Here is a 27,577-nt window from a genome sequence, read left to right on the forward strand (position 1 = left end):
AATCTAGAGTTTTTCTCCATTCCATTAAGAGCTGATCTCATCTTGCATAACCTTGGTACCTTACTTTACAATTGTTTAATGGCTCTATGCCCAGACATGTGCGTGATCACTTAAGTGTATTTTGTGTATTTATTGTTGCATTCATCCATTTTCTGGAACCAGTGCCTGTCCTATCAATACTAGGCACATAGTTGGTTTAATAGTCATGTATGTATTTAGAGTTGTTAGTTAACCAGATATACAAATCTGTTGGGTGTGGATGGAAAACAACACTGAAAAATCGGATACTCTGCTAACATTCTGAATATTTCTGATAATAGTTGTGTTATGTTTATGCATGTAATGAGCCAGTGTAAGCAGCTACCAAGTCATATTCCGTGTATGTTATAAACATGCTTGGTTAATATAGTCATTTTATCCCTATATCCATACCTCCACCCATCCCTGAGAATTTTGTTATAAAAAATGAATAGTGAATGTTTAGGCAGCATGAATGTTTTAAAATTAATTTAAAATAACCTAATTTTTTATATATTTTCCATTTGAAAGTCATGAGCTGTGCTTCATCACTTGTTATACAAAGTGTAATCGATTTTACGTTAGATCATATTGAGAATATTCTTTTGAAGTCAAATAACATTCCTTTCTTAACATTTTACATATTTGTATGTGTTTGCAGTTCAGAAAATGTATGCTTTTTATTAGCATTTCACATCTAAACATGTAGTAATATGATTGCATATGGCATACTATACTTTATCATGTAGAAATACGATGTGCAGTGTTTTATAAAGTTAATGTATTTCAAGCAACCCTCTAAGTGTAAAATAATGACAAGTCATTGTCTATGATAATACTTCCATCAATCAATGTTATAAACCCACGTAACATAACCCAAAAAAATATATGACTGAATTTTAAAATTCAAGGGTTAGTCTTTAATTACATTGTAAAAAGTGTTAGTATGGAATACAGTGAGAAGGCAAGCAAAATGACACATTTTATTGGCTAACTAAAAACAATGCAATATGTCAGCTTTTGAGGCAGCTCAAACCCCTTCTTCAGGCAAGATGTAATTGATTACACTGTTCATTACTTTTTAGACTTCTCATTGAATCTGTAATTGGCTAACACAGTACAACACCCAAATACTTAGTGTGAAATAAAAAGGTTTTTGGAATGTTTTTCCTGTTCATTGAACAACTCATACTGGACAATGCCTTTTATTTTCCACTATTGCTGCTTCTGGCACCTATGTTAAATATTTGACTAAAGTTCACATTGTAACAAACAGACCTTTGTTGCTCTTGGTTATCTATGGACTATTAACTCGGTGACTTTTACTTACAGCTGTGCGACACAGTGATGTAATGATGTCCAGGACAAGAAAACTAAGCATTGGAAAGTATGATAACGAAAGCACTGGACACTCAATGTTTGGAAGACCTGAATGGGTGAAAAGTGATAAATCTGATAATATGCAATTTTATGGTTTAGAATTGCAAACAGCAGAGGTAAGAATATAAAAAAATTAATACATTGTAGAATATCAAATATTTAATTATAATATATAAAGTTCTTTTTAGGACCGGTTTCTAGAATTTCATTATTGGTATTATACTGTAGCTATCATCTCTCAAGGTAGTTTAGCCTATTTCCTATACAAGATTGCGGTTTTACGGATTAATCAGCAAATGGGATCTACTTTCCCTGCCTCCCACATTTTTGTTTCTGCTTTTTGGTATACTGCTGTCACATATTATATGGTCTAAAATAGCAAAACGTTGACTACCTATGCAACATGTTATCCCATGGGGTGGGTGCTTCTTAAAATATATGCAATAGAAAGGAGGAGGTGGTATTTTTATTTGATTGTTTCCATTTAGCATAAATGCACACCCAAGGGTTGTAAGAAACAAATGCATCAGAAATGTCATGCAAGAAAAAGTGGGAGTAAAGATGAATAAAAAAAAACCCAATAAGGTCAAATTATTAAATGTGCAGGATAATACTGAATTGAAAATATGAACTTTGGAGAGCCAATTTAGTACACAGTTAAAAACAAAAATATTTTCTATGAGCCAAGTTGTAAGAACACCTTTGTGTTTTAAATTGAATTTGATCATTTGTACCCTCAATGTTTTCACAATAAAGCCATTGAACATATAGTTGTAGTGAAAACATTTTATTTTTAGCTTTTCTAAAACTGAAGTATGTTGCATGATTTTGGTTATTGACGTTTCTTGTGGCAATCACTGGGTACTGCTGCTGCCATCAAGCAGAGTTTCCACAGTCTGAATTGAGTTTGCATGGTCTAATTGTGTGCACAGATGTTTCCTGTACAATCATAAAAATTGTGATCAGTAACTTCATTAAAAATGCTACAATTGACCCTGATATGCTGCATGCAGAAGTAGTTTGTCTTGTGTTTGTGTGGTAACATAACTATATTGAGCAGCTCTGAAACAAAGTTTGTAAAAATGTGAATGACAACAGGAAATATTGGATAAAATTTATTACATTGTGAACTAAACATTTCAGCAGTTGAAACGCTGAATTTTGAGGTAGCTAGGATTAAATATAAGTATACATTAATAGCTTGGAGGCTTAACCCCACTGCTCGATTGTAACCCCTACTGTATGTGTGTGTGTATATCCATTGTTTATTTAAGTCTAAGATTGTAGCTGAGCTTAGTTTAGCAACACCAGTCTGTGATGGAGGCAGTTTGCCTTCTTATTCTGATTTTTTCCATGTTAATCAGCTTATGTTTAAAAAAAAAAAAAAAAGCTGAAAATCTATAAAAGATTAGTGACACCGTGTTTCAGCTGTACAGCTTTGTTTCATGTCTATATAAATCCCATGCCACTAAAATGGAATAAAAAGTTTTTTGTTGGATTTTACACTGTGTATGTAATTTTCTAACTGTATATTCTTTTGTAAAATGTTACATAATTATTTCTGGCAAAACCTGTGTCATTGAGCAGTGGTTAACACATTATCTGCAGTTATTCATTTTAAAATCAATTGTCCATTTATCTATGAGGCATATCATATGTGTATTCTGCTTTCTGTGTAAAAGTTCCTATATTTCCTATACTTTTCATAATCCTTTTTTCCTTCTTCTTTTTCTCATCTCTGCAACACTTATGTATATACTTTATATATAAGACACAATCATGCTATTTCTTGTTTGCAGAATATTTATATTAAGTGTAAATGTACCATATCATCTTGTTAGTATATCATGATATGCAAAAAAAAAATTGTGTTGAATACAGTTTTTTGTCAACTTGAAAGTCCTGACTGTTAAATATTTTTCAGTGTTATGAATTCATCTTTCTTACTTGTGAAAGTGCAGTATCTAGCCTGCTTAGCGTTGCTAAATGTTACCTTCTTGCGGCTTATTTAATGAAATTCACAATATGCAATTCACTTTTTTTTTTTTTTTTTTACTTTTTATAGCTAAGTATGCAAAGGTATGAGGATGGTAATGATGAAATTGATGGCAGAATCATGTCTCCCATTTTAACTGGGAATGAAATGGTCCCTCCGACACCTGCCTTTCCTGTATCACCTCCAACACCCTATGGTAAGTGATTTTTCTTTTCTTTAAAGTTTTTTTTTTGGTGATTTGGAAGAGTTTATTTATAAGTAACTATATGTATTAGAATAATCATCTCCTGTTTAATGTTGCATTTGTAACATTTACTTTGCTACTGCTTTTCACAGTGAAGGGCTCTCCTGATTTTTCTGAACTGAGACAAAATGAAAAGTTCGTTGGAAACCATTCTGAAATGTACAGGCTGGTGCCAGGTAGGAAAAGTTTCCCTACTGATACTGAAATAAATTATTTCTTTGTTGTACTACATAATATTGCAGTGTCAGATGTTTTGTTTCCATTAAAAAAAGAAAAAGTACATGCACATTGATAGCTACTGTAAAACATTTAATGTGACTTCTTAGACAAAAGGTTTGAGGACTACGCATTACGCTGGTAATATGGTGGGTAATGCAGGGGACTGGTGTCCTGTCTGAGGGTTGGTGACCAAAGCTGCTAGACCAAATGAACTTAATTGTAGATTTGAAAATGTTGGCATGTCATCCCTGCTGTGGTCAGTATAATGTTGTTATTGTGTTGTCACATTTGTCACATTCGGTGCAGTGTGTATATGTCAATCAGAGTTACAGAAAAGTCTTTATGTATTATTAATGAATGAGATATCAGCAAATCAGCTGTGCCTTACTAATGGTATGGTGAAACTCATGTCTAATCTTGAAGATTATAATTACAGCATCAATCATAAAAACAGACTGCAATTTAAAACATAATAAAGAGGTAGTGTGCCAGATTTCTATGGAAAAGTCCATTTTTCCTGCATGTTAAGAGTTTAGCTGTTTTACAGCCTTTATATGTGGAGGTATAATTTTTGATGGGATTACTTAAATAGAATTCATCAGCAATCTAGTCAATTATGTGTATTTCTTTGGAAAAGACTGCTTTTCTACATATGTAAATGAAATGTTTGTTTTTTATCTTTGTATTGTTAAAATTTCCTATCTAATTGGAAAGCTGTTGCGACAAACCACATGCACTGAACAGATCGTAGTACTTGTTTATTCAGATTGGCTAACTATATGCTGTAGATGTTGAAACTCATTGCCCAATTTTAAATATGAAAACTCCAAACGTACATTATTGGGTGGTGGAGTGGATGGTAATTTTTTTTTTTAAGCATTCATTCCAAGTAAAGAAGGTTCACATTTTGTATGTGAAAGATTGGTTCAGTCGGAAACAGCTAGCTGAATTAAGTGAATTAGTTTAATTATTTTCAGATGTAAGTGTATTCTAATATTTTATGTGTATGTGCTAAACTGTGTAACTGAAAAGAAGTTCCTGTTAATTAAATGTGTCTTTTGAACTGCAAGTAAAGCTTGACTTGTTAATCAGGTGCTTGCTTGTAGAAGTTGTGTTATTAAGTACATTGTTCAGTCATTTATAGAGGACTATGTAACATGTCATTTGTTTCTAAAAGCTCTGCTGATGTAGGCAGTGAAATTTGAACAAGCAGCTCTACAGAGTAAACAACAATTGACTTTTTACACACATATAAATGTTAAGCTTTTTCCTTTTTTGTCTTTATATACCAGCAAGTAAAAGTCACACTATGTAGTCCATTCAATTAAAGTTTAAAGTGATTAGCTGTTCAAATTCCTTCTGAGTTTGGAACTGGGTACACTTTCATTTTAGATAAACTTAGTGGTCTTGAAAGTGTAAGGATCTAGCTAATAGATTGTTTATAAATATTTAAATAATACTATCTGCATCAGCTAGATACAGGGATTCTTCTTAAGTCATATTTTATCAGTTATCTGTAATTCACTTTTTTTTTATATTATTCATTATTAAAAATACTATGTGTATACTTCGCAGACACATTTAGAGCTTGCTATGCTGTGATTTTAAATTTGGCATCTTACTGATTGAAACCTAGCCAGAGTCTCTGTGAATTTATGGTACCATTATTTTCCTCTAATTTGACCTCTTGCTTATATTAATTTTCTATTTTTTTATAATCTACGTCTACAATAAGATATTCATGTTAGAATTTGTTCAAATTGTATTCAACTCATAACTTTGTCCAGATGGTTTTTCATACACAGTTTTTGCTGTGTATTGTTCTGTGGCACAGTAGTTAGCACTGCTGCCTCATGGATCCAGCATTTTGGGCATTAATCTTTCAACCAGTCATAGTTCATGTGAAGATTTCAATTTGTCTATGGATAGTCCTCTGGGAAATTAAATTTATTATCATATAGAGTACTTACTTTAACAAGCTAAGTCAGTGCCATGCATTTAGGGTGTACTGTAGGTAAAATGACATGCAGCAAAAATCAAAAACTGGCCTAAACACAAAAGCACATCCGTATATGATTCTTGTACATTAGGTTATTCATGAGCCTAAATACTGATGATTTAATGTAAAAAGTATAAATATACTAAGCTACTTATACACCAGCTACCAGCAGAGAAGAGAAAAACATCTTCTGATCTATGTTCCATCTGCCATTATGAAGAGTAAGCCATAGCATTTGTCATTGATGATAGCACATTATCTCTGAGGTCTTGTTCCAAATTCAGGAAAGCAAATAATATCTAAAGTGGTATTCATGCTAAGCTAAAATCATAGAATGCAAAGTAGAGATGTGAAATGAATGGGAATTCTGTTTCCACTTTTTGATATCCCTAATCATGGTTATTCTCCTCTTTGTAATAAGAGCTCACCAGCAACTTTAAGGCTGCGTTTCCCCTAATGTTTGGAACCAGAATTAGACTGTTAGCCTATTTCAGAGTGTTTCTCCATAACCAATAACATTTTTTTTTATAATGACAGTTTTATACGGCACTGGAAAATTTTCCAGTCGGCATCTTTAAAATGAACTTATGCTACACTTCAGTATAAATGTAAGTTTCCATATTGTGTTCAGCAGTGTCAATAATTCTTTGCATATTCTTTTCTATCCAGCTTGTATGTGTGTTACAACAACAACAATAACATTTATTTATATAGCACATTTTCATACAAAAAAATGTAGCTCAAAGTGCTTTACAAAATGAAGAATAGAAAAATAGAAGACACAATAAAAAATAAACGTAAGTCAACATTAATTAACATAGAATAAGTAAGGTCCGATGGCCAGGGTGGACAGAAAAAAGCAAAAAAAAAACTCCAGAGGCTGGAGAAAAAAAATAAAATCTGTAGGGATTCCAGACCAAGAGACCGCCCAGTCCCCTCTAGGCAATCTACCTAACATACAGTGGTGTGAAAAACTATTTGCCCCCTTCCTGATTTCTTATTCTTTTGCATGTTTGTCACACAAAATGTTTCTGATCATCAAACACATTTAACCATTAGTCAAATATAACACAAGTTAACACAAAATGCAGTTTTTAAATGATGGTTTTTATTATTTAGGGAGAAAAAAAAATCCAAACCTACATGGCCCTGTGTGAAAAAGTAATTGCCCCTGAACCTAATAACTGGTTGGGCCACCCTTAGCAGCAATAACTGCAATCAAGCGTTTGCGATAACTTGCAATGAGTCTTTTACAGCGCTTTGGAGGAATTTTGGCCCACTCATCTTTGCAGAATTGTTGTAATTCAGCTTTATTTGAGGGTTTTCTAGCATGAACCGCCTTTTTAAGGTCATGCCATAGCATCTCAATTGGATTCAGGTCAGGACTTTGACTAGGCCACTCCAAAGTCTTCATTTTGTTTTTCTTCAGCCATTCAGAGGTGGATTTGCTGGTTTGTTTTGGGTCATTGTCCTGTTGCAGCACCCAAGATCGCTTCAGCTTGAGTTGACGAACAGATGGCGGACATTCTCCTTCAGGATTTTTTGGTAGACAGTAGAATTTATGGTTCCATCTATCGCAGCAAGCCTTCCAGGTCCTGAAGCAGCAAAACAACCCCAGACCATTACACTACCACCACCATATTTTACTGTTGGTATGATGTTCTTTTTCTGAAATGCTGTGTTCCTTTTACGCCAGATGTATCGGGACATTTGCCTTCCAAAAAGTTCAACTTTTGTCTCATCAGTCCACAAGGTATTTTCCCAAAAGTCTTGGCAATCATTGAGATGTTTCTTAGCAAAATTGAGACGAGCCCTAATGTTCTTTTGCTTAACAGTGGTTTGTGTCTTGGAAATCTGCCATGCAGGCCGTTTTGCCCAGTCTCTTTCTTATGGTGGAGTCGTGAACACTGACCTTAATTGAGGCAAGTGAGGCCTGCAGTTCTTTAGACGTTGTCCTGGGGTCTTTTGTGACCTCTCGGTTGAGTCGTCTCTGCGCTCTTGGGGTAATTTTGGTTGGCCGGCCACTCCTGGGAAGGTTCACCACTGTTCCATGTTTTGCCATTTGTGGATAATGGCTCTCACTGTGGTTCGCTGGAGTCCCAAAGCTTTAGAAATGGCTTTATAACCTTTACCAGACTGATAGAACTCAATTACTTCTTTTCTCATTTGTTCCTGAATTTCTTTGGATCTTGGCATGATGTCTAGCTTTTGAGGTGCTTCTCTGTGTCAGGCAGCTCCTATTTAAGTGATTTCTTGATTGAAACAGGTGTGGCAGTAATCAGGCCTGGGGGTGGCTACGGAAATTGAACTCAGGTGTGATACACCACAGTTAGGTTATTTTTTAACAAGGGGGCAATTACTTTTTCACACAGGGTCATGTAGGTTTGGATTTTTTTTCTCCCTAAATAATAAAAAACATAATTTAAAAACTGCATTTTGTGTTTACTTGTGTTATATTTGACTAATGGTTAAATGTGTTTGATGATCAGAAACATTTTGTGTGACAAACATGCAAAAGAATAAGAAATCAGGAAGGGGGAAAATAATTTTTCACACCACTGTAAATCAAACAGTCCTCTTTGTATTTAGGGTTTTCATGGAAGGACTTGATGATGATGGTCACATAGACTTCTCGCTTTCAGTCCATCAATGTTGGTGCATCATGATGCTTTGAGTAGGTGTTGGTGGCGCGGCCTCCACCACAAAGAAACAGGAAAAAGAAACAGAAGAGAGAGTAGGGGTCAGTACTGATTTTGGAGCCACTATGACTAGTTATTATGGTGAATTAAACATACAGAGTATCAGGATTAAGTTAAAGTGAAGTTATAAAAAGGCCATGTTAAAGTAATGTGTTTTCAGCAGTGTTTTAAAGTGATCTACTGTATTTGCCTGGCAAATTCCTATTGGCAGGCTATTCCAGATTTTAGGTGCATAACGGAAGAAGGCCGCCTCACCACTTCTTTTAAGTTTAGCTTTTGGAATTCTAAGGAGATACTCATTTGAAGATCTAAGGTTACGATTTGGAATATAACGTGTCAGACATTCCGATATATAAGATGGAGCGAGATTATTTCAGGCTTTATAAACCATAAGCAGTATTTTAAAGTCAATCCTGAATGACACAGGCAACCAGTGTAGTGACATCAAAACTGGAGAAATGTGTTCGGATTTTCTTTTCCTAGTTAGGATTCTAGCAGCTGCATTCTGCACTTGTTGCAAGTGATTTATGTCTTTTTTGGGTAGTCCTGAGAGGAGTGTGTTACAGTAATCTAGTCTACTGAAAACAAAAGCATGAATTAATTTCTCAGCATCTTTTAATAATATAAGAGGTCTAACTTTTGCTATGTTTCTTAAGTGAAAGAATGCTGTCCTGGTGGTCTGATGAATATGCAATTTAAAATTCAGATTACAGTCAACAGTTACCCCTAAGTTTTTTACTTCCTCCTTAACTTTTAATCCTAATGCATCAAGTTTATTTCTCATAACCTCATTGAATCTATTATTGCCAATTACTAAAATTTCAGTTTTCTCTTTATTTAGTTTGAGAAAATTACTATTCATCCATTCAGAAATACCAGCTCTTTTAAGTAAAAAGCAAGTATTGCACAAAAACAAATCTGAACAACCAGGGGCAATTCTCATCTGCAGGGTAACATATGCTGAAACCAGTCACTGGCCATAAAATTGTCAAGGCCTGGTAGATATATTATCAGGTAGCTATGCATTCCATGTGCAACAGCAGGAACCATGTGAAATTTAATTGATTTTAGAACTTTTCAATGTACAAAAACCAAACATATTCTGATTCCACTTAGTTCCTAGCACTAGTAGAAAACAACATACAAGAATATACTGCAATTGTATGCCCCCATCACACACTGTGTCCTTCTGAACTCATGACCTTTTCTGTACTACTTAAACAGTCCAGTGTTGCAGGCAGCCTTTATTCTGACCAATGTCAAAAATGAGTAACGTAGTCTCTGACTTCTACATAAGGAACCATATGTTCCACAGTAGCAGTTAGGTGGGAGAGTACTTGCTTCCCTTGAATAAGCAACCTGACCCTAGCTTCCTCAGTTAGTCACCCTTCATTGCCATCTGTCAACCAGTATATGGTATTGATTCTTACTAACCCTCACTTGCTTGTCTGTTACACTGTCCTGCCTGATAAGTCAATCTCTGCACTTACTTATTCACCTAGGGGAAACAGTACATTAAGGCTGCCACTCTCTCCCTATCTTTCTTTAACACAATGGTTCACTGTATCAAATAAGGTTTTGCAGCCATCATACAGTCTCTTGCACTGTTGGGCAAAGGACTTCTCTTGTTACCAGTGTGATGCTCTCACACTGCAGGAGGACTCACTAAGACTTTTTCATTTCCCTTTACCACTTTAATGGGATTTTTTAAATAGGCTGTAAATATAGCTAAAAGTGAATGTAGTAGTAGCATTGGTAGCATTGTCAAATTAATACAGTTCAGTGAAATTCTTATGTGCATGTTCAAACAACATGCAACATGTCACCACTATTCAGCACTGTGATAAATGAGAATGTAATAAATTACAGAACTACATTGTAATTAACAGAAAACACAAAACTTTACTCAATGTTTTACCCTGTAACAGTGCGGGTTGGCTACATGATTCCTGTGGTATTCAGGAGCCTCTTGAACCCACTACCGTTTGTAACATATCCAAGTAATGAGCCAGAGGATGAGGACAAATACACATACATAGCAAGGGGTAGGTGCATAAAGGTGCCAAAGTGCTTTTATTAAAACCATTAAAATGAACAGTGTTCAAAGGTGCAGTATTCTAAGCAAATCCATAAATAATCCAATAAAAAGGTGTTCGGTGGAGGTTAAAATCAGTCAAATAAATAAACTTTTAAAAGCAAGGTTTAAAAATGGCAGGAGTTTATCATTAAAAATGCAGTCTCCGGTGCATCCCTTTGAATACATACTTCACCTCAGCTAACGGCAAACAGGTAGTCGAGGAGACAACTAACTGGCAGTTCAGCCCAACGTCTCCATCTGCTCCTAGGCTCGGACCCTTGCAGCCTTCTGTGGCCCTGGCAGGGCACTATACAGAGTCTCCTGCTCCTGCTGCCAGGCTCGCGTCACTGTGATACACAGGAGCCTTCCAATTCCCCTGCAGCCACACTGCTTCTCTCCGGCCTTATGTGTTAAATTGCTCCAACTGAGTAGCGTGTTACTCTCCATATCACTCAGTCAGAGTGACTTCCTTCAGCCCCTGAGCATTGGCCACACGCTCCCCAAGGGACTTCCACCCAGCTGCCTGCCTTCTATCTTTCCCTCTCGTCCACACACTCACATGCACCAGCTTCCTCCACCACCAGCCTTTTTCTCTCTGGTCATGTAACCTCCTCCTTGCCCCAAATTTCCCCTTTTCTCCAATCATCTCTTCCTGATCCTCATGCCAGCTCTCCCTTACATGCCTCAGTGGGCATAGCGCCTCATTCGAACACCACAGAAAGCCAATGAAGCAATTGAGACAGACTGCAAACTCACGTGCAGGTGTGTCTCACCCCAATTACCTCACCAATCTCCCATAGCTGCCCAAACACACACACTCACAGTGATCGAGTTGGCCATTCAATTATTTATTTATTTAAAAGTGAGCCACTAATTTCCCAGCCACCAACCTGCTATTCTGCACATCCCTAATGATGGTGGGGGAGAAAAAAACTTGCAGTATTCTCATTTGATAGGTTCATTAGCTGACCATAATGAGAATATTATGAGCATGACCACTGAATATATCGCACTGATCAATGTGCTCTGTCAGTGCAGCACTGCATGGCTAAGTTGCATGCTTAACTAACAATGTGTCCAGCTATGTGTTCTCATGTCAGAAAACAAAGGAGAATGTGTGAAATAATAATAACAAAAAGTTTATTACTATTTACAAAGCAATTCTGCTTGACAGAAGAAAAATGTGCAAAGCTTCTGCACAGATACATGGGAAACAAAACAGACATGCCAGGTGCCCTCGGCTTTAAACAAAGAAAAAAACAGTCCCATGACACCGCCTAATGGCATGGCCAAAGTGTGTTACAAAGTTGGAACTCTGTGAGCGCAATGACCTATATTTTATTCACTTATTGCTAGTTTGTGGCAATTTTGCTGTATTTTGTTTGTGTATTTGTTCTATCTGTGTCTTGGGTTGTTTGCGGTAGGGTGGCACAGTGGTTTGCTCTGCTTCTTCACAGCACAGATCACATTTTTGGTATAAAGTACTCACTCTAGCATAGTTGTCATTCTCCTCCCTGACTATTGCACCTTCATAATCCACTAAAAACCTGTTCACTTCCTGCTTCTCTATTGACATCAATGCATTTCATGGAGTTCAGCAAAGCCCCTAAACATTTCTGTGATTTCGATGAACTCTGCAAATTTCACTCACACATTGTTGTTGGTATCAAGTTGCAGGATTGCCTGAATGATGGAATACTGGAGTGCAAGTAATTTATCTAAAAAAGCAGTGAACCTAACTGAATGAAATAATAATAATAATAAAAGATAACATATTTCAGATTTAAATCTTAAAAGATGAATCTAAATCTAAATGGTATATATAGCTGTTTTAATGTTGTACAGTACCTGGGGTGAAAACTACAAGTACTTTTTCATAAAGGTTGCGTGCCTTTTAAAGTCTTTCATGAATGTGCGAGGAATATGTGTGTGTTCATATGTATATAGTTTTAACATATTTAACTGTAGTTACTTTTATTGATTGTACTTAACATCTTTAGTGGTAAAATGCTTAAGTTGTTTAAACTAATTTAGAATTATTAGTCAGCTTTCTTGTCTTGAAAATTTTAGATTTTTTTTCCAACAGATTCTTTAATGGATGTAATTACTGTTTCTATTACACATAATAACATGTAATCATTTTTTTTTTATCTCTTGGCTTTTGTGGTTGATTTCTTCTTTATTTATTATAAACCTCTTAAGCACTATATATTTCTAAATACAATACCTTTATTATCAATGTTTTCTGAAATAGTTGAACATATCAGTCATGATGGAAAAAGTAAAGTGGAATCTAATTAGTTTTAAGTTGCTATGTTCTTAGTTGTTTTATTTTCCAAAAGCAGCGCTTGACTTGCATTATTAATTGTGTATTGGTAAATTCAGTTTAAAAAAAGTAAAGATGCAAAAAAAAGGCAGATGTAAATGAAGTAAGCAAGCCATTGGCCTGTGAACTGAATGGGCAGGCTGACTGTCACAGCAGAGGAGAAAAGTTAGCAGGAACAATCAGGGATTTATTTCCTCTATCTGGGCCCAAAAAGATGACGTTGACCTGAATGACTTCATTTACTGCATTTAACAACTGTGATTTCTAGCCACAAACCAGCTTTCTGTTGGAGAAGTTTATTACAGAGACACAGAAAGAGAAAGAAAGCGGACCAAGAGAGACACTGCCACTGTGGGAAACCTCTTTTTTTTTTCTTTTTTTTTTTTCCTGGGGATTCTAGTTCTGGGCAGCCAGACGCTAGTCGTGCTGGTTACGGTGTTTCAAAAGCAACAGAGAGCAACTAAGCTTTAAAGCTTCAGAGATTCAGCTGCCTAACAGTTCTTTTTTTATTTAAGAAAGAATCTCCAGCATGACTACTTCGTTAGGTATGTGAACTCTTGCGGTATAGTGTGATTTTTGTGATGGTGGGCTTTTGTGTGTGAAAGAGGGCATAGCAAATATGCCCAAATAGTTGGAAATGTCTTAAAGCTTTGCATTGTCTGGACTTGCACAGCAGGCAGTGAAACCTGATCTGCTGCTAGAAGAGGGAGATCACAGTTTGGTCCCTGCATTTTCAGTATTATACACTAATAATTTTTTATAAAGCGACACTTTTTTATAAGTTAGTAAAATATTGGAAGAAAAATTGATTTCTTGTGTTATTTGGAAAGAACTGAAAGTAGTGCAAATCAAAGAGAAGCTAGACCATTGTCCTTTTATTAGGGAAAACTTGGTATGAAAAAGAGGGGGCGGGGAAAAAATGAGCTGCTTGGATATTGTATTCTGCTTTGGCAACAAGCACAGAACCAAAAAGTAGTCCTGTAAAACAACTGAACACTTCTAGTCTGCAAATGTAATTTCCATCATAAAATCAGCACTTTTTTCTGTTCAGTACTCTCCATGTATTTTTCAAGATATTGTGTTTGTGTGTTTGCTTTGAATGTTTATGTTAAATACATAATGTGCCTATGTATTTAGTTTGAGTATGCATTCTAGTACATCTTAAAAGTCTAATTAACAAAATTGTTATCTCTTATATCATATTTGTATTTAAAGTTTATTGGAAAATAACTAAGGCTGCATTGTGTACCTTGTGAACACATACATATTTAAATATCAATTTTAGAATTAGGATAGAATCTTTAACATAAAGCAACATATTGTGGTGGGAAAACTATCAGCTGGAGTGTGCAGTTTTGTAACTATGGCTTTTGAATGTTCTGTTAATTTTCATGTACACTTTTTTTTTTTTTTTTTTAAGAGTCAAAAGTATGCTGGAGCCTGTCCCAGCAGGAGCCAGTCTTATGGTACTGTAGATGAGAAACCATTGTGTTGCACATCACACATAAACACTGGAAGACACACACACATACCCACAGCCTGATAGTTTACAGTCCCTAACTGACCATATGCTGAATATTTGAGAAGTTGCTGTGTCAGCTTTGTGAGCCAAAGCCTCCAAATATTTTTGTTAAGTTACTAATGTAGAAATTTTTTGACTCATTCATCTGAGATTACTATGGTGTTTTGCTTTAATGCCCTTTGATTTTCCTTTTTCTTTATTTATAAATTATGATTTCAAAAGACACAGCGCCGCATTGTTCAAGATTACATTAACAGTTTAGAAAACTAATAATAAAGTGAAAAAAAAAATCCTTAAAATAAAGGTACCTTACACTTTATACAAGACAGAAAAATATTTAATATTCTATAATATAATATATATTATAAAAAATATTTTTTTAATGTTCACTTAGAGACATTCATTTAATTGCAATAAATAAAATGTTGAAATCCTGACAGGTTAATCTCAACTAATGCCCTCAGATATGAACTGTATCTAAAAAAACAAATAAAACAATGCAGAAATGTGTACTTTATGAAAACAGTCTAACTGTGCAACTTCATTAACATTCCTAAAGCAGGATGTTACTCACTTTGATGGGTCTAGTTATATTTAAGGTTCAAGAAAAAGCGCTTGGTATTATATTCATACTCCTGCATTTCTGAAATATTGAAATTTCTAGATAATTCTTTTGCAAGAAAGCATATACAATATCTGTTATTAAGAGATAAAAGTAGGGATTTATACAAAGCTTGCATATTGTAATCTTTTTAGTTAGCCAATAAAAGGTGCCATTTTGCTTGGCTTTTCTCTGCATTCATAATGGCTAACACGGTACAACACCCTAGTACTACAGCAATGTCAGAAATTTTGTCAGCAAAAATCCACTCTGTTGTGTGGCATTCTATTGTGTGCCCTCCAAAATGTAAGTTTTAATGTGTGTCTCAACTTTTTTTTTTTTGAGAAAAAGCATAAAAGCATTTAGATTGCAAATGCTTTTCACTCCAATTATATTTCTCATTATCTACCATGATTCACACACTGCCCCAAAGCACTTTAAAAATGTTTGTGAATATTTGTGTGCCACATTCTTTCTCACACACATCTCTGCCTCTTAATGACAATGTGCTTTTAACAATATTTTTTGTTTTGAATTTGATTAGGTTGAAGTATTCAGTAAATGGGGGAGCTCTTGACAATGTCATTTATATGACGTATCACATTTTTTGGGATAAATTCTCTCCTTTAATTATCCTTTAAGACAACCTTAACTTTTAACATTATATGAAAATGTACTTCTTATCAAGTAATAGGCTGTGCCTTACAAAGTATACATTTAATTATTGGAAAAATATGTTTTTAATTTGATGCATCATGGATAATTGTAATATTCTTTTTGTTCTTCACGAACTACTTCACATTGCTTTAACTCTAAAGCCTGTTTACTGATCTTTTCAAGTGTTTTATTCAGTGTAGTGGGAATTGTACTGTATGATAAAAACAGCTGCAGTTTGTTGTTGAACATGTCACATTTTACATTTCTTTGTGACCTGATCTTAGATGCATACAGCAGACATTTGAAACATTCTTTTGAAAAGAGAGAGTTGAAAGGTATTTGCAAAAAAAAAATAATAATAGTAATAGGCTTTCAGTTTATAAGGTAGTCATCAAAACCTGGTATTTGAGCCAGAGGGGCAATGGGATTGTAAATCAAAGCACTAAACTTTTTAAAATTAAGATTTATAATGTTATTTATACAAGTTCTGATCCTTAGAATAAAGTTAAAAGAATTTCCTTTAGAACATCCCACACAAGCGTAGATCTGGTTTAGATTATTTCAGATTTATTAATTGGTGAACTTTAAAAAGATAACATAAGGGCTTTCCCCTTTGGTATTCTCATTTTTATGTCTTAGTGCTTTGACTAATGGTTTTTGATTGTTTTTTTCTTCTCTCTTTCTTTATTTCTTTAAATATCTCCATATTAAAGTCATACTAAGGTGAGGTCTGCATTGATCCCAATGCTGTTTGGATAGGTTCTTGCTCTGCACAACTCTTTGTTTAGAAATGAACAAATGGATATGCTAAACCTCCGGTCTGGCAGTACATGTTCTTTTATCATCGCCTGTATTTGTACTTCCAAGAATTCTTTACTTAAGTGATTAAAGGTTAAGAAGATTCCGTTGATCCTTTTTTTAAACTGCTTAACTACCTCAAAATCATGAAGACCCAGCATCTTTCACTAGGTATAAAGCAAGAATAAACGCTGGGCACAGGACACACTTCTGTACCTGGAATAAAGTCCCACACGGACATGGAAAGAACAGGCAAACTTCACACATGCAGTGTCTCACTCGGGATTTGGGGTCTACACTCTTAAAGGTGCAAGACTGATTCTCCAGCTTGATGCCATAGGAAAACCATTTTTGGTTCCCAAAAGACCCACCAGCATGAAGTTTCCAGAAAGAATCTTTATTTATTTAGATCTGTAAAAAGCTGTGGTAAAAAAAAAAAAAATACAGACAGCAAACAGAAAAAAGTTTGGGGATGGCCACCTCGTATACAGAAAAAAATCAAAAGAGAAATCAGCCGTGTCTTTACAAAACCAAACTGACTAACGGAATGAGTGTGGACTATAAATGTGGTGGGCAAGAGAACTGATGTGGCAGGTGGATAGGTTCTGGGTAATGGAAGTGATGTCATCAAGAGGTGCCAGAAGTGACATCATCAGTGGATGGACTGGTGGTGGAATGATCTTCAGCTGGTCTGCAGAGGGACAAGAGGAGAAAGGATTAGATGAGAGCACCAACCCATGGCCTGGCTGACAAATAACACTATTTGAGTCTCTAAACTGTCCCCCATGCGCATGTGTATGACGCACTAGGTAGCCTACCATCTATTAAAGATTTATAGTAGGAAGTTTTTTCAAAACACAAAGAACCAACTTTATATGCAAAGAACCTTCTTAGAATGAAATGGTGCTTTGGCAAGCAGTGGTTCTACGAGAAAGCATACAACCCAATAAAGAACTATAAAATGCCATTAAAGAACCATTATTTTTGAAAGGTAGTGTGCAGATAGAATTAAACAGCACTAACCACTGCATCAGTTTACCATCACTGTTCTCAGAAGGTTATTGCTTTCATATTTTTGATATGCCTATAAATTTTGGAACACCATTTACCTGTGGTGCTTAAACTTTTGCTTTGTAGACCTGAATATTTCTAGCACCATGAAGGTCATTAGCTTAAGGGCTATGTAAGATTCCTGAAGTTTTGCAGTTATTATAATTGATACCTGCAGAGATTTATTCTTTCTTTCCTACATATGTATTTGTATTGTTACTCTAAAGCAGGAAATCATTTTGCCACCTCTTTTGGTACAGAATTTCTTAATTAGGCATTTAAGTTAATGTCAATGATTGTATTTATTACAGATTAGAGTTGAAATCTTTGCATTAAGCAGTGCATGCCCACTGACAACAGTTATTTTGTTACCTTCATGTGCAGCAGTTATTAGCTCTAATATAATTGAAATTCACAACCATCTGGTAGCATGTTTTTCAGCACTAATGTTGTATTGTTTGCTTCAGCAGTGAAAAGTTCAAGGATAAAGATATGTTTCTAGTCTTGCAGCCATCAACTATAGAATGAGATCCTTGGGAAAGCAGTAATGCTGAACAATCTGTTAGGAGTGTTGAAGGAATTTGCTTGTGGGAATTGCTTTTGGGAAACAAATCCAGAACAATAGGGGCTACTATCTCTCACCAGCTAATGTGGAAAAGTCTTATTCTCTTTTTTTTATTTGTGGGAGTGCAACAGCTGAAATGAAGTAAGATTAGAAAGACATTTTTCCGATGGATTGTGCCACATTTAAACTATGAAGTTAAAAAATGTATGAACTCTTTGCTATATTGGAGCCTCTTATAATTACAGCCTTGCTTTTAGGCTGGTTAAATACTTTCAAAGTAAATGCAGTTTATTCAGTTTTCTTAACTATTAAATATATTTATATCAATTGCTGACTCAAATTTCTGGGTTATAAATGAAACAATTATGCAGTAATTATGTCCTTTGGAATTGTAATAGTTTTTCAAAAGTATTTTTCCTGGTTTGCATATCCTTCTGTTTTTTTGTAGTCTATATTTCACAGTAAGGGGATTTTAAAGTTATGTTAGACACTACAGGCATAAAAAGAGAAAAACCATTCCCTTTAATAAGATCTATTACAAGTCACATTAGAAGTCAACCACAAAAACACATATTTACACATACATTTTGGGCAAACTAATTAACATGAAACGAGACAAACAGATTGAAGTATGTTTTAAAATGTGAGCCTTTTCTGATCCTGCTGAAAGATAAAAGATCATTTATTTTCTGTTTCCTGTCATGGTCATTCTAGACATAGTACTTGATTCTGTTAAAGTAGTACTTCTTCTGTTATCATGAATGGCCACACTGTCCTTCACTTGGCTTCCAGCTGTTTTTCCTTTCTTTTACAGAATGATGTGTGCTCTGGTCTGCCCCCGTCACCACCACACAGTTCTGTTTAACATCTGATTGATTTGTGTATTGCCTCATCTTAACTGCCCTTTATAGTTTCAGCGCACATGCCACTTGGTGCAAATGGCTGGAGGGGAAACTGATTACATAATAGGTTTATTTGCTGCATTTTTTAACCATTAGCTCCATTTGATTTTCAGGCATTTGGCAGACTGAAATAATGTTCTTTTCTACAACTACAGAATAAATAATGTACTCCTTACAAAACTCCTAAGATAAAGAACATGCTGCTTATAATATTTTTGACATGAAATATTTTAATTTAATAAAAAGTGTTTCAATATTGTCATGTTTTGTTGAAGAATCGGTTTTTAAAGTGTATAGTACTGAACCAGTCTTTTCATAACTTTTTAACTTTAGTTTTCTGAGTAGTTCAGCATCTGGCCGACCAGTACAGACATGTCTCGTGTTTTGTGCCATCTATTGATGAAAAGTGATATTAATGTCTAACTCATACAGGCACAGATTAAGTAGCATGGACTCTTTCCAAGCTTGACTTTTTTTTTTTTTTGAGATCACAGACCACTTTTTATTAACGCAAAAATGCAGTTTTCAAATATGTTGCTAGTCGTTCAGTGGTTATGGGATTTGCCTGTCTCTGAGTTAAACTTTTAATTCACTTTAATCATCATTATTTAGGCTGTGTTTGTACAAACCAATTGAAATACAACTAATATACAGAAAACTAAGCGTAACAGTAATGCATGTTTTTTTGTGATGAGTAAATCTTTAAACACTCAAACCAGACAAGCATGATTGCAGCTTTGTCAGTCTTTGGTCTTTCACTGCGGTCCAATTACTGATAATGCATAGTTTTTCAGCCTTTTCGGTCTATGCACCTGCATGATTACCATTTCAGTGGCATTGTAACTTTCACAAGTGTGAATGAGTTATTTGTGCTGATTTATTTGGCTCTGTTGTGGCTCAGATTTGCACTGCTGCCATATGGACCAGTTTCAAGTCCCATGCCAACACATTTTCTGCATAAGGTTTGCATATTCTTCCTGTGTCTTTATTTTTCTGGACACTGTTTTTTTTTTTTTTTTTTTTCCTCCTGCATCTTAAAGATGTGTCTGCAAGATTAAATGGAAGCCTAATGTGTGACTGTTTGTGTATATGCCCTGCAGTGGAACAGTGTCCTGTCCAAGTCTGGTTCCTGCCTTGCAGCCAGTGCTGCCATAAGAGGTTCCAGACCTCCTTAACTTTGTATTGAATTACATGGGTTTGACAAGATAATGCTAGGTTTGGTTTATCACTACAGTTTAGCTTTTAAGTCTTCAAAAGACAAAAAAATTACTTCACACTTCATCTGGAGTATGCGGGAGAGCCAATGTACTACGAGTTTATCACTTCCCAATATGTTATGAACTGAATTTTTATGCCTCTTGTTATCTTGCTTATATGCATTAATAGGCACTGTAAATAGCTAGTTAAGTGCCCCCTCACTCAGAGAAACATTTTTAAATTTGGATGATATGATTTCTATTTAGTATTCTGTAAAGATTTGTGTTTCTGCTTTCTAGTTCTAGTAATAATTCCTGCAGCAACATTTTGAATTCAGTGAGTGCTGCTAATAGAAACAATTTGAACAACCTTTGTATAATGCATTACAGCATCCAGTTCTACTAGAAATACATGTATGATCTAATTTGTCAGTATCCATTCTTAATGTTCCGGTTTATTACGTTGGAAAGAGCAGGTTTAAGAAAGCGTTGAAATGTGTGATGAATTACTAAAATTACTGAGTTAAAACATGAGAGGACTTTGGAATCTGTATCACTCCCATCATTGTTTTTTTCTATGGTCAAAGAAAATTGGTTATCACTCATCCAATATTTTAACTCGACACAATCGATTAAGGGCACTATAAGGAACACTGTCTTCCTCTGATCAACCAGCATATTCCTCCCACTTCCTCGGCTGTGGCCAAATTTTTTTTACAATTAGAAATGCATTACTTCTTTTCAGCACCTTAATCCATCTGTATAAAAATTTAAATCCTTTTTAGAATTGATTTTTCTGTGCCTCAGTTTGCATTCTTTGGAAATCTATATATATTCTACCTGTCTGAAAAGAGAATTAAAGAAATGTATTTTATTGTTATGTAGAATCCAGGAGTTTCATGGAAAGCATAAGCAATACAGGGGTTGTATCAGACAACCAAGTGGGTGTTATGTACCGATCTGACGTTCAGAGAGAATCAACACCCTGTCAACGAAAATTTGGATCCATATGTTCAGTGTCAAGTGGTAGTCCGGGTCCGAATGTGGAAAGGTAAAAGCAAAATATTTATTTATTTATTTTAAGTATTTCTAGTCAACTAACTTATTTGATTATCAAGTTTTTTTTTTATCCAGTATATGCATATTTTAGATGAAAACAATTGGGAACTGTTTGTGAAATTATTACAATTAAAGGAGGACTTCTGTTGAACTAGAAATGCAGATTTGTTTGACTATGTACTTTTATACACTGATTCAGATAGTTTTTATGTATTATATGAGCCCCTTTGAAAATACAGGGGGTCCTCGGGTTACAACGTTTCGACATACAACATTTCTAGTTTACAACACTGACTCCCATAAAAACTTTAAAAAATTGAGACGGAATAAAGGTAAGCAATTTTTTACACTCATTTTTTTCTGTTACTACTGTATATTTATGTCCTTTTCTTTTTTCTCAGGCTTAGATTTTGTGTTTTTATGTTCTAGATTATGATTTTGCAAATGTGTTAAGATAGGTAAGTGACTTAGGCTAGAGTGTGTTTCGACTTACACCAAAATTCGGGTTACATCACTGTTGTAGGAACGGAACTGTGTCATAACCTGAGGACCCCCTGTATATAATACTAAATTTTATTAAAAATACAATCTGGATATAATGTACATAGCTGTCCCTATTTTTCCAATTTACATTTGAATATACAGTATAGATTTATTATTAAGTTTTTAGAATTATAAGTTACATGTACTAATTTAATGCTTTTATATACCATAGCCCCTTATCAACTGGACTGCCTTGGGCAGAGAACAACTCCAAGACCCCTCTTTCTCACCAATCATCCTTGACTGGTATGAGCAGATCCAATACCCACTACCTTGGATCATCAGAATTTTCAGTTGGCTCTGTCAGTCCTAGCCTTGACTCTCCTGTTTCACCACAGTATCTAACATCTCCAGTCACTTCAAATGGTCACAATTCGTCCATTGTTTCTCAGAATTGCAGGCAGAATTGTACCACTGCAAAAGCTTGCCTAAGCCACAGTAACAGCCTTACTATGGGAAACGGAAAACAGTTTGATGTACAGCATGGATCAGCTGTCATTAGCTTCCCTATTGGTGCAAACTCTACCTGCGGTGGGCATACACAAACTTCAGACATGATGGACAATCTGAACCACCAGAAAACTTTGCATTCATCAGGTGGGGGACTTAATCAGCACTCCCCATCTCTCAGACATGCAACAATGAACATATTGTCACAGCCCCCTTTACCTGAAAAGAAGCGGATATCAGAAGGAGAGCGTTCTTTTTGTTCAATCTCTCCTTCTTCGAGTGGTTTTTCTAGTCCTCACAGTGGGAGCACCATGAGCATTCCATTCCCAAGTGTTCTTCCAGATTTTTCCAAAGTCTTAAGCTCCTCACCTGTAACAGGTAAGATAATCAATTAAAAGTATGCACATTAATTCTTATTACACAGAAAAGTTACTATCAATAAAAGTGATATCTTTACAAGTCAAATTAGTATTGTTTTAAATTGCTTTAAAATTAAGATCTTTAAAGAGATTACCAGTGTAGCAAATATAATTTTGTTTGCCAGGTAATTCTTTTATTAAAAAAAAAGTTCCGCATTATAAATTCAGCAAAAGATTTGGAGCTTTAGGTGTACAGTCTGTATACATACAAATATAAAAATAAATTTAGTTACTTTTTAAACACCAATTATTTAGAGACAACTACAATATGTTTGAACTTTATTTAAAGCCAATGTGCTTATTGTAAATTCAGTTGAATCATAATATTAACAGTTAAACCAATATGAGTTTACAAAAATAATGGTGCATCAGATGCTTAAATGTTCCACCACAACTTCTAGAAATGAGTCTTACAAGGCATATGTTTGGTTCAGCCCATACTACATTTCAGGACACCAAAACCTTCTGCCAACAACATATAGTCAACTGAAATAACTTTACTAGTACTAACATTGAAGAAAACCCATTATATGTGGGCTAAATAGATGATAGGATGCAGTGGGAGTAATGAATAGGAGTTGTTTTGTAGGATAGAGTAGAAGGATTATGACCTGGAATGTGTGGATTATGATGAATGGAAAATTATTTGAAGTAATGGAGGTGCTGAAAAGGACCAAAGAGTTGCAGTTTTCAAGAAAGGAGATGGAAAATAAAAATATAACAATGCACTATTGGAGTGATATAATGTACAATTTTCTCTGGAGCAGTACCTGTAGTGCTGATGTCGGTCTCCTTGTTCTGAAAAATCAGTGAATATGGTTGGTGTGAATATCTTACAGTTTAAACATGGCAAACAGGTAATCAACACGTATCCTATGATTGTATGCAAATAAAGGAAAGGATAAATAAGTTTCAGAAAAGTTATTGGAGTTGACTTTTGAGCTGCATAGGGAACCTGGAAGATCTAGGTGGTGATCTAAAAACATATGTGGAAATCAGTGTTGATTCAGTGCTACTCAAATAGGTTTTTAGCTTTTATACAGATAATGTTGAAACTGACTGGATTCTTTGTGTTTAGAGGTCTAGTTTAAATGTGTATATTGACTTTTTAAAGAAGGATCTGCTATTGTTTACAGAATGATGCACTTTTTAGCAAAGGAAATTGACCAATGCAAAAGTGTTTTCTGGCCTTATCTCGTAACCTGTCACGGTGGTGCACAGTGCTAACACCATGATAGGATAAAAGATTGGCACCATGCGTTTCTTGGTTCTGCAAGTTTATGGATGAATTCAAAGAAATACCTCAGTGCTTGGTGTTTAGTGCTTAAGATTTACATTTAGTATTCAGACCGTAGTTTCTTTTTATCCACTTTGATTTTAGAGTTAGCACTTGGATAAACAAAACATAAAACAAACTGTCTGTTAATGATTTTTTGGCATTGTATATAATCTTTCTTCCTCTGGTCACCTCCATTTCTTAAAGTTTGCTTTTTTCACATAGCAAACATAGTACAGAAGACAGTGTTAGATTAACTGCTGTATTGTTAATTGCCTCAGTACCCTCATGTTTTTTGCCCTTTTTCTGCCTGATATACACCAGTGCCCCTCAACTATGTAGAAGACTACATAGGCTCTGAAAATTAATGAAAAAATTTGTCTTTATCCGTATGATTTTTGGTAAACATTTTTAAGCAAGTATAATTGCATGCAAACCACTGAAATCTTTTTACTTGACCTAAAAATAAATGTTTTAATAATGTTGCATTAATCTGTTGCATTTTCTTTCAGATATTTTTACAAACAAACCTGTAACTGTAAAGTTTGTTCAGGACACATCAAAATTCTGGTATAAGCCAGATATCTCACGAGATCAAGGTAAATAATAACAAAAGTGATGTGTGTATCTGTATATGTGCAGAGAGACAGAGGCTGAAATCTGCCGTAAATCTAGCATGCTCAACTAACCTTTAGAAAAAGCTTATTTGTTTACTGAACTGATCACAGATTGCATCAAATAATCAAACCAGATGCAAGAAAGTATTACCTCATTAAAAATTTTTTTAAAGATGGCAGATTTGTCTGGATTACTCTTAAACATACAGCTGAATGGTAACATCTTATGGCAAGATGAATAGAAGTTACAGATAAAATATTTTTGTCCTTGTGGCTTGAGTGCATGGGAAAGAACTTTTGGAGGAAGGTCTCCCCTCCAAATGTAGTCATTGTACTGACCAGGTGATGCCCAAAGTCACCTCAAAAAGCTAACAATTAATTAAATTAGCTGCATGAGGTAATTGTACACAAGAGATTGTTTAAACGTGATCTAAAATGGATGTCAATAAGAAAAAAGATTCAAGTCTCAAAAACAGATTATGATTGCATAAGTGAAATCTGCCAGAGATCATTGTGGTTTATTACTAGACATGTGGCACAATCCTGAGGGAGAGCAAGAAGACAGAAAGTCTAGGCAGCCCAGCAGTGCTTTGTGAAGAGTTGTGTCACTGAGAGGCATGTCAAGGCCACTGCATATCAGTAGAGTAAAGGCAGTTTGAATGGTCATGGAGAGCTCATTTTTCAGCCTATAATGTAAAAATTTAGCTATGAATCACCATTGTAAATTCATCTACCCATTTATAGAATTTAGAATTCTGTTTTATTGCTACTGTATGATTAGATATTTTAACAAATAATGCCTATTCAACACTTGAAATTTCACATTAAACACAATAATACATCTAAAATGTAAGTGGCTGAAACAATGGTTACCATTAAAGTCTTCATTAAAGTTACAAGAGTGTGAGATCTGTTGTGTATGGGTTTTCTCCAGCTGCTGTGATTTCTTCCTATGTCTACATTCTAAATACGTTCCATTTATGCTAGAAGCTGTACATTTTTTTACCTTGGCTTTGTGCTTGAGTAGACTGTGCATAACTAATCTGATGCCTCAATTAGCGTTCATACAGGCTCCCCACTAATGCCTAGTGGAAATACGTAGAGAAGATACCACCACTATATTCGTCCCACTTATCATGTATTGGGAAGAACCCCATTATGAGTGGCTCTAAGACTAAGGTATCCAGAAGACTGCCAGTTCAAATCCCCATTACTGCCAAAAGACATCCTACTCTGCTGGGCCCTTGAGCAATGCCCTTAATCTGCACTTTCTTCAGGGGTGCTGTATAGTGGCTTGATCCTGCACTCTGACCCCAAAGGGTATACGAAGACTAACAAATTCCTATTACAAGAATTTGTATAAGGCGAAATAAAGATAAAAAAAACCCTCCAGAGCAACATGAATTTTTTGAGGCATGAATTAAGCAATGTGATGGTAACATTCAGTGGAGTTTGGTCTGTGATAGCCAAACTCTTTCTCCACTTTACACCAAAGGGTATTATTCTGCTAGAAGTCCCCATTTGAAAGGGAGACCTTGGCTAGGTGTGCTGTGGAGAGAACTGCCACTTATTGTAGGTTTTTTTTTTTTATGATACCATTCTCTGTAAACTCCAAAAGCCATAATTCATGAAAATCCCAGGCTTACAGCTATTTCAGAGATGCTGCATTTACCACATCAGACAGTACGTTAGATCATACATCTTGATTATTCTAATGTTTGCTCACATATCACCTAAATTTCTTGGTCATGTCTGTAGGCTGTATGTTTTGAGTTACAGCAAAATGATTGGCAGTTTGACTCAGCGGGTCATTTGAATTAACAACCAAGTGAACCAAATTAAGTGGTAATTGATTGTATATGCATAAAACATTTTTAAATGGATTTATTGTGAATAGCATAGAAATTTACAAACCAGTATATCTGAACACACATTTTCAGACTTGTAAGTGACCCAATGTATCTCAGTATATGTCCACAATAATACACTGCTTCAGCGATGAATACATTCAACTATAATGTGTGTATTTATCATTTGCAGCTATTGCAGTATTAAAAGATAAGGAGCCAGGTTCATTCATTGTTCGTGACAGCCATTCATTCCGAGGGGCATATGGATTGGCAGTGAAAGTGGCAACACCTCCTGCATCTGTTCTCCAGCAAAACAAGAAAGGTATTGTGTGTGTACTAAGTCTATCATAGAGTTATATATATACTGTATAAATAAGTGTGTTTGTGTGTGTGCGTGTATGTATATATATCACATATATGAATTTTAATTCCAGTTTCTTATCCGGTACACCCTATTCTTATGCTGCAAAACAATTTACATGGTTTGGCGAAAAAAAAAAGGTTTAAATAACCAAGTGTTTGCTCAGGTTTCAGAGACATAATAGTTGTAACACATTATACTCATCCAAATTAACTTTTTCTGATTTTTATTTTTTATATATGAAATCTCTGCCTCGCAGTTAGGAGACCCAGGTTCGCTTCCCAGGTCCTCCCTGCGTGGAGTTTGCATGTTCTCCCCATGTCTGCATGGGTTTCCTCCTGGTGCTCTGGTTTCCTCCCACAGTCCAAAGACATACAGGTTAGGTGCACTGGCGATCCTAATTTGTCCTTTATTTTCTGGGTGTGTGTGTGTGTGTGTGTGTCCTGTGGTGGGCGGGCACCCTGCCCGGGATTTGTTCCTGCCTTGCACCCTGTGTTGGCTGGGATTCGCTCCAGCAGACCCCTGTGACCCTGTAGTTAGGATATAGCGGGTTGAATAATGGATGGATGGATGAAATCGTACATATGCATACTAATTTGCATTAAAGGTTAATTCTTAAAGTGAACTTTGTTTTCAAATATTGTTTTTAGTGGGAGATTTATCAAATGAACTTGTCCGACATTTCTTGATTGAGTGCACTCAAAAAGGAGTGAGATTGAAGGGTTGCCCAAATGAACCATATTTTGGTAAGTC

The 27,577-nt window shown here is 35.3% G+C and overlaps 1 protein-coding gene across 4 annotated transcripts in view; it reads left to right on the plus strand.

Annotated features, from left to right (window-relative positions):
• LOC120529514 (tensin-3-like) overlaps positions 1–27,577 on the plus strand; it is a 333,361-nt gene that overhangs the window by 270,521 nt on the left and 35,263 nt on the right. For all 4 annotated transcript variants that reach the window (XM_039753385.1, XM_039753384.1, XM_039753386.1 and 1 more), the window contains 8 exons: positions 1,351–1,514; positions 3,464–3,590; positions 3,731–3,814; positions 21,135–21,300; positions 22,024–22,679; positions 24,509–24,595; positions 26,654–26,785; positions 27,475–27,570. In XM_039753385.1, the coding sequence (XP_039609319.1) occupies positions 1,351–1,514; positions 3,464–3,590; positions 3,731–3,814; positions 21,135–21,300; positions 22,024–22,679; positions 24,509–24,595; positions 26,654–26,785; positions 27,475–27,570 (1,512 nt within the window). The remainder of the gene's footprint in view (positions 1–1,350; positions 1,515–3,463; positions 3,591–3,730; positions 3,815–21,134; positions 21,301–22,023; positions 22,680–24,508; positions 24,596–26,653; positions 26,786–27,474; positions 27,571–27,577) is intronic.

The sequence above is a fragment of the Polypterus senegalus genome, chromosome 5 (assembly GCF_016835505.1).
Source record: "Polypterus senegalus isolate Bchr_013 chromosome 5, ASM1683550v1, whole genome shotgun sequence".
Classification (NCBI taxonomy): domain Eukaryota; kingdom Metazoa; phylum Chordata; class Cladistia; order Polypteriformes; family Polypteridae; genus Polypterus; species Polypterus senegalus.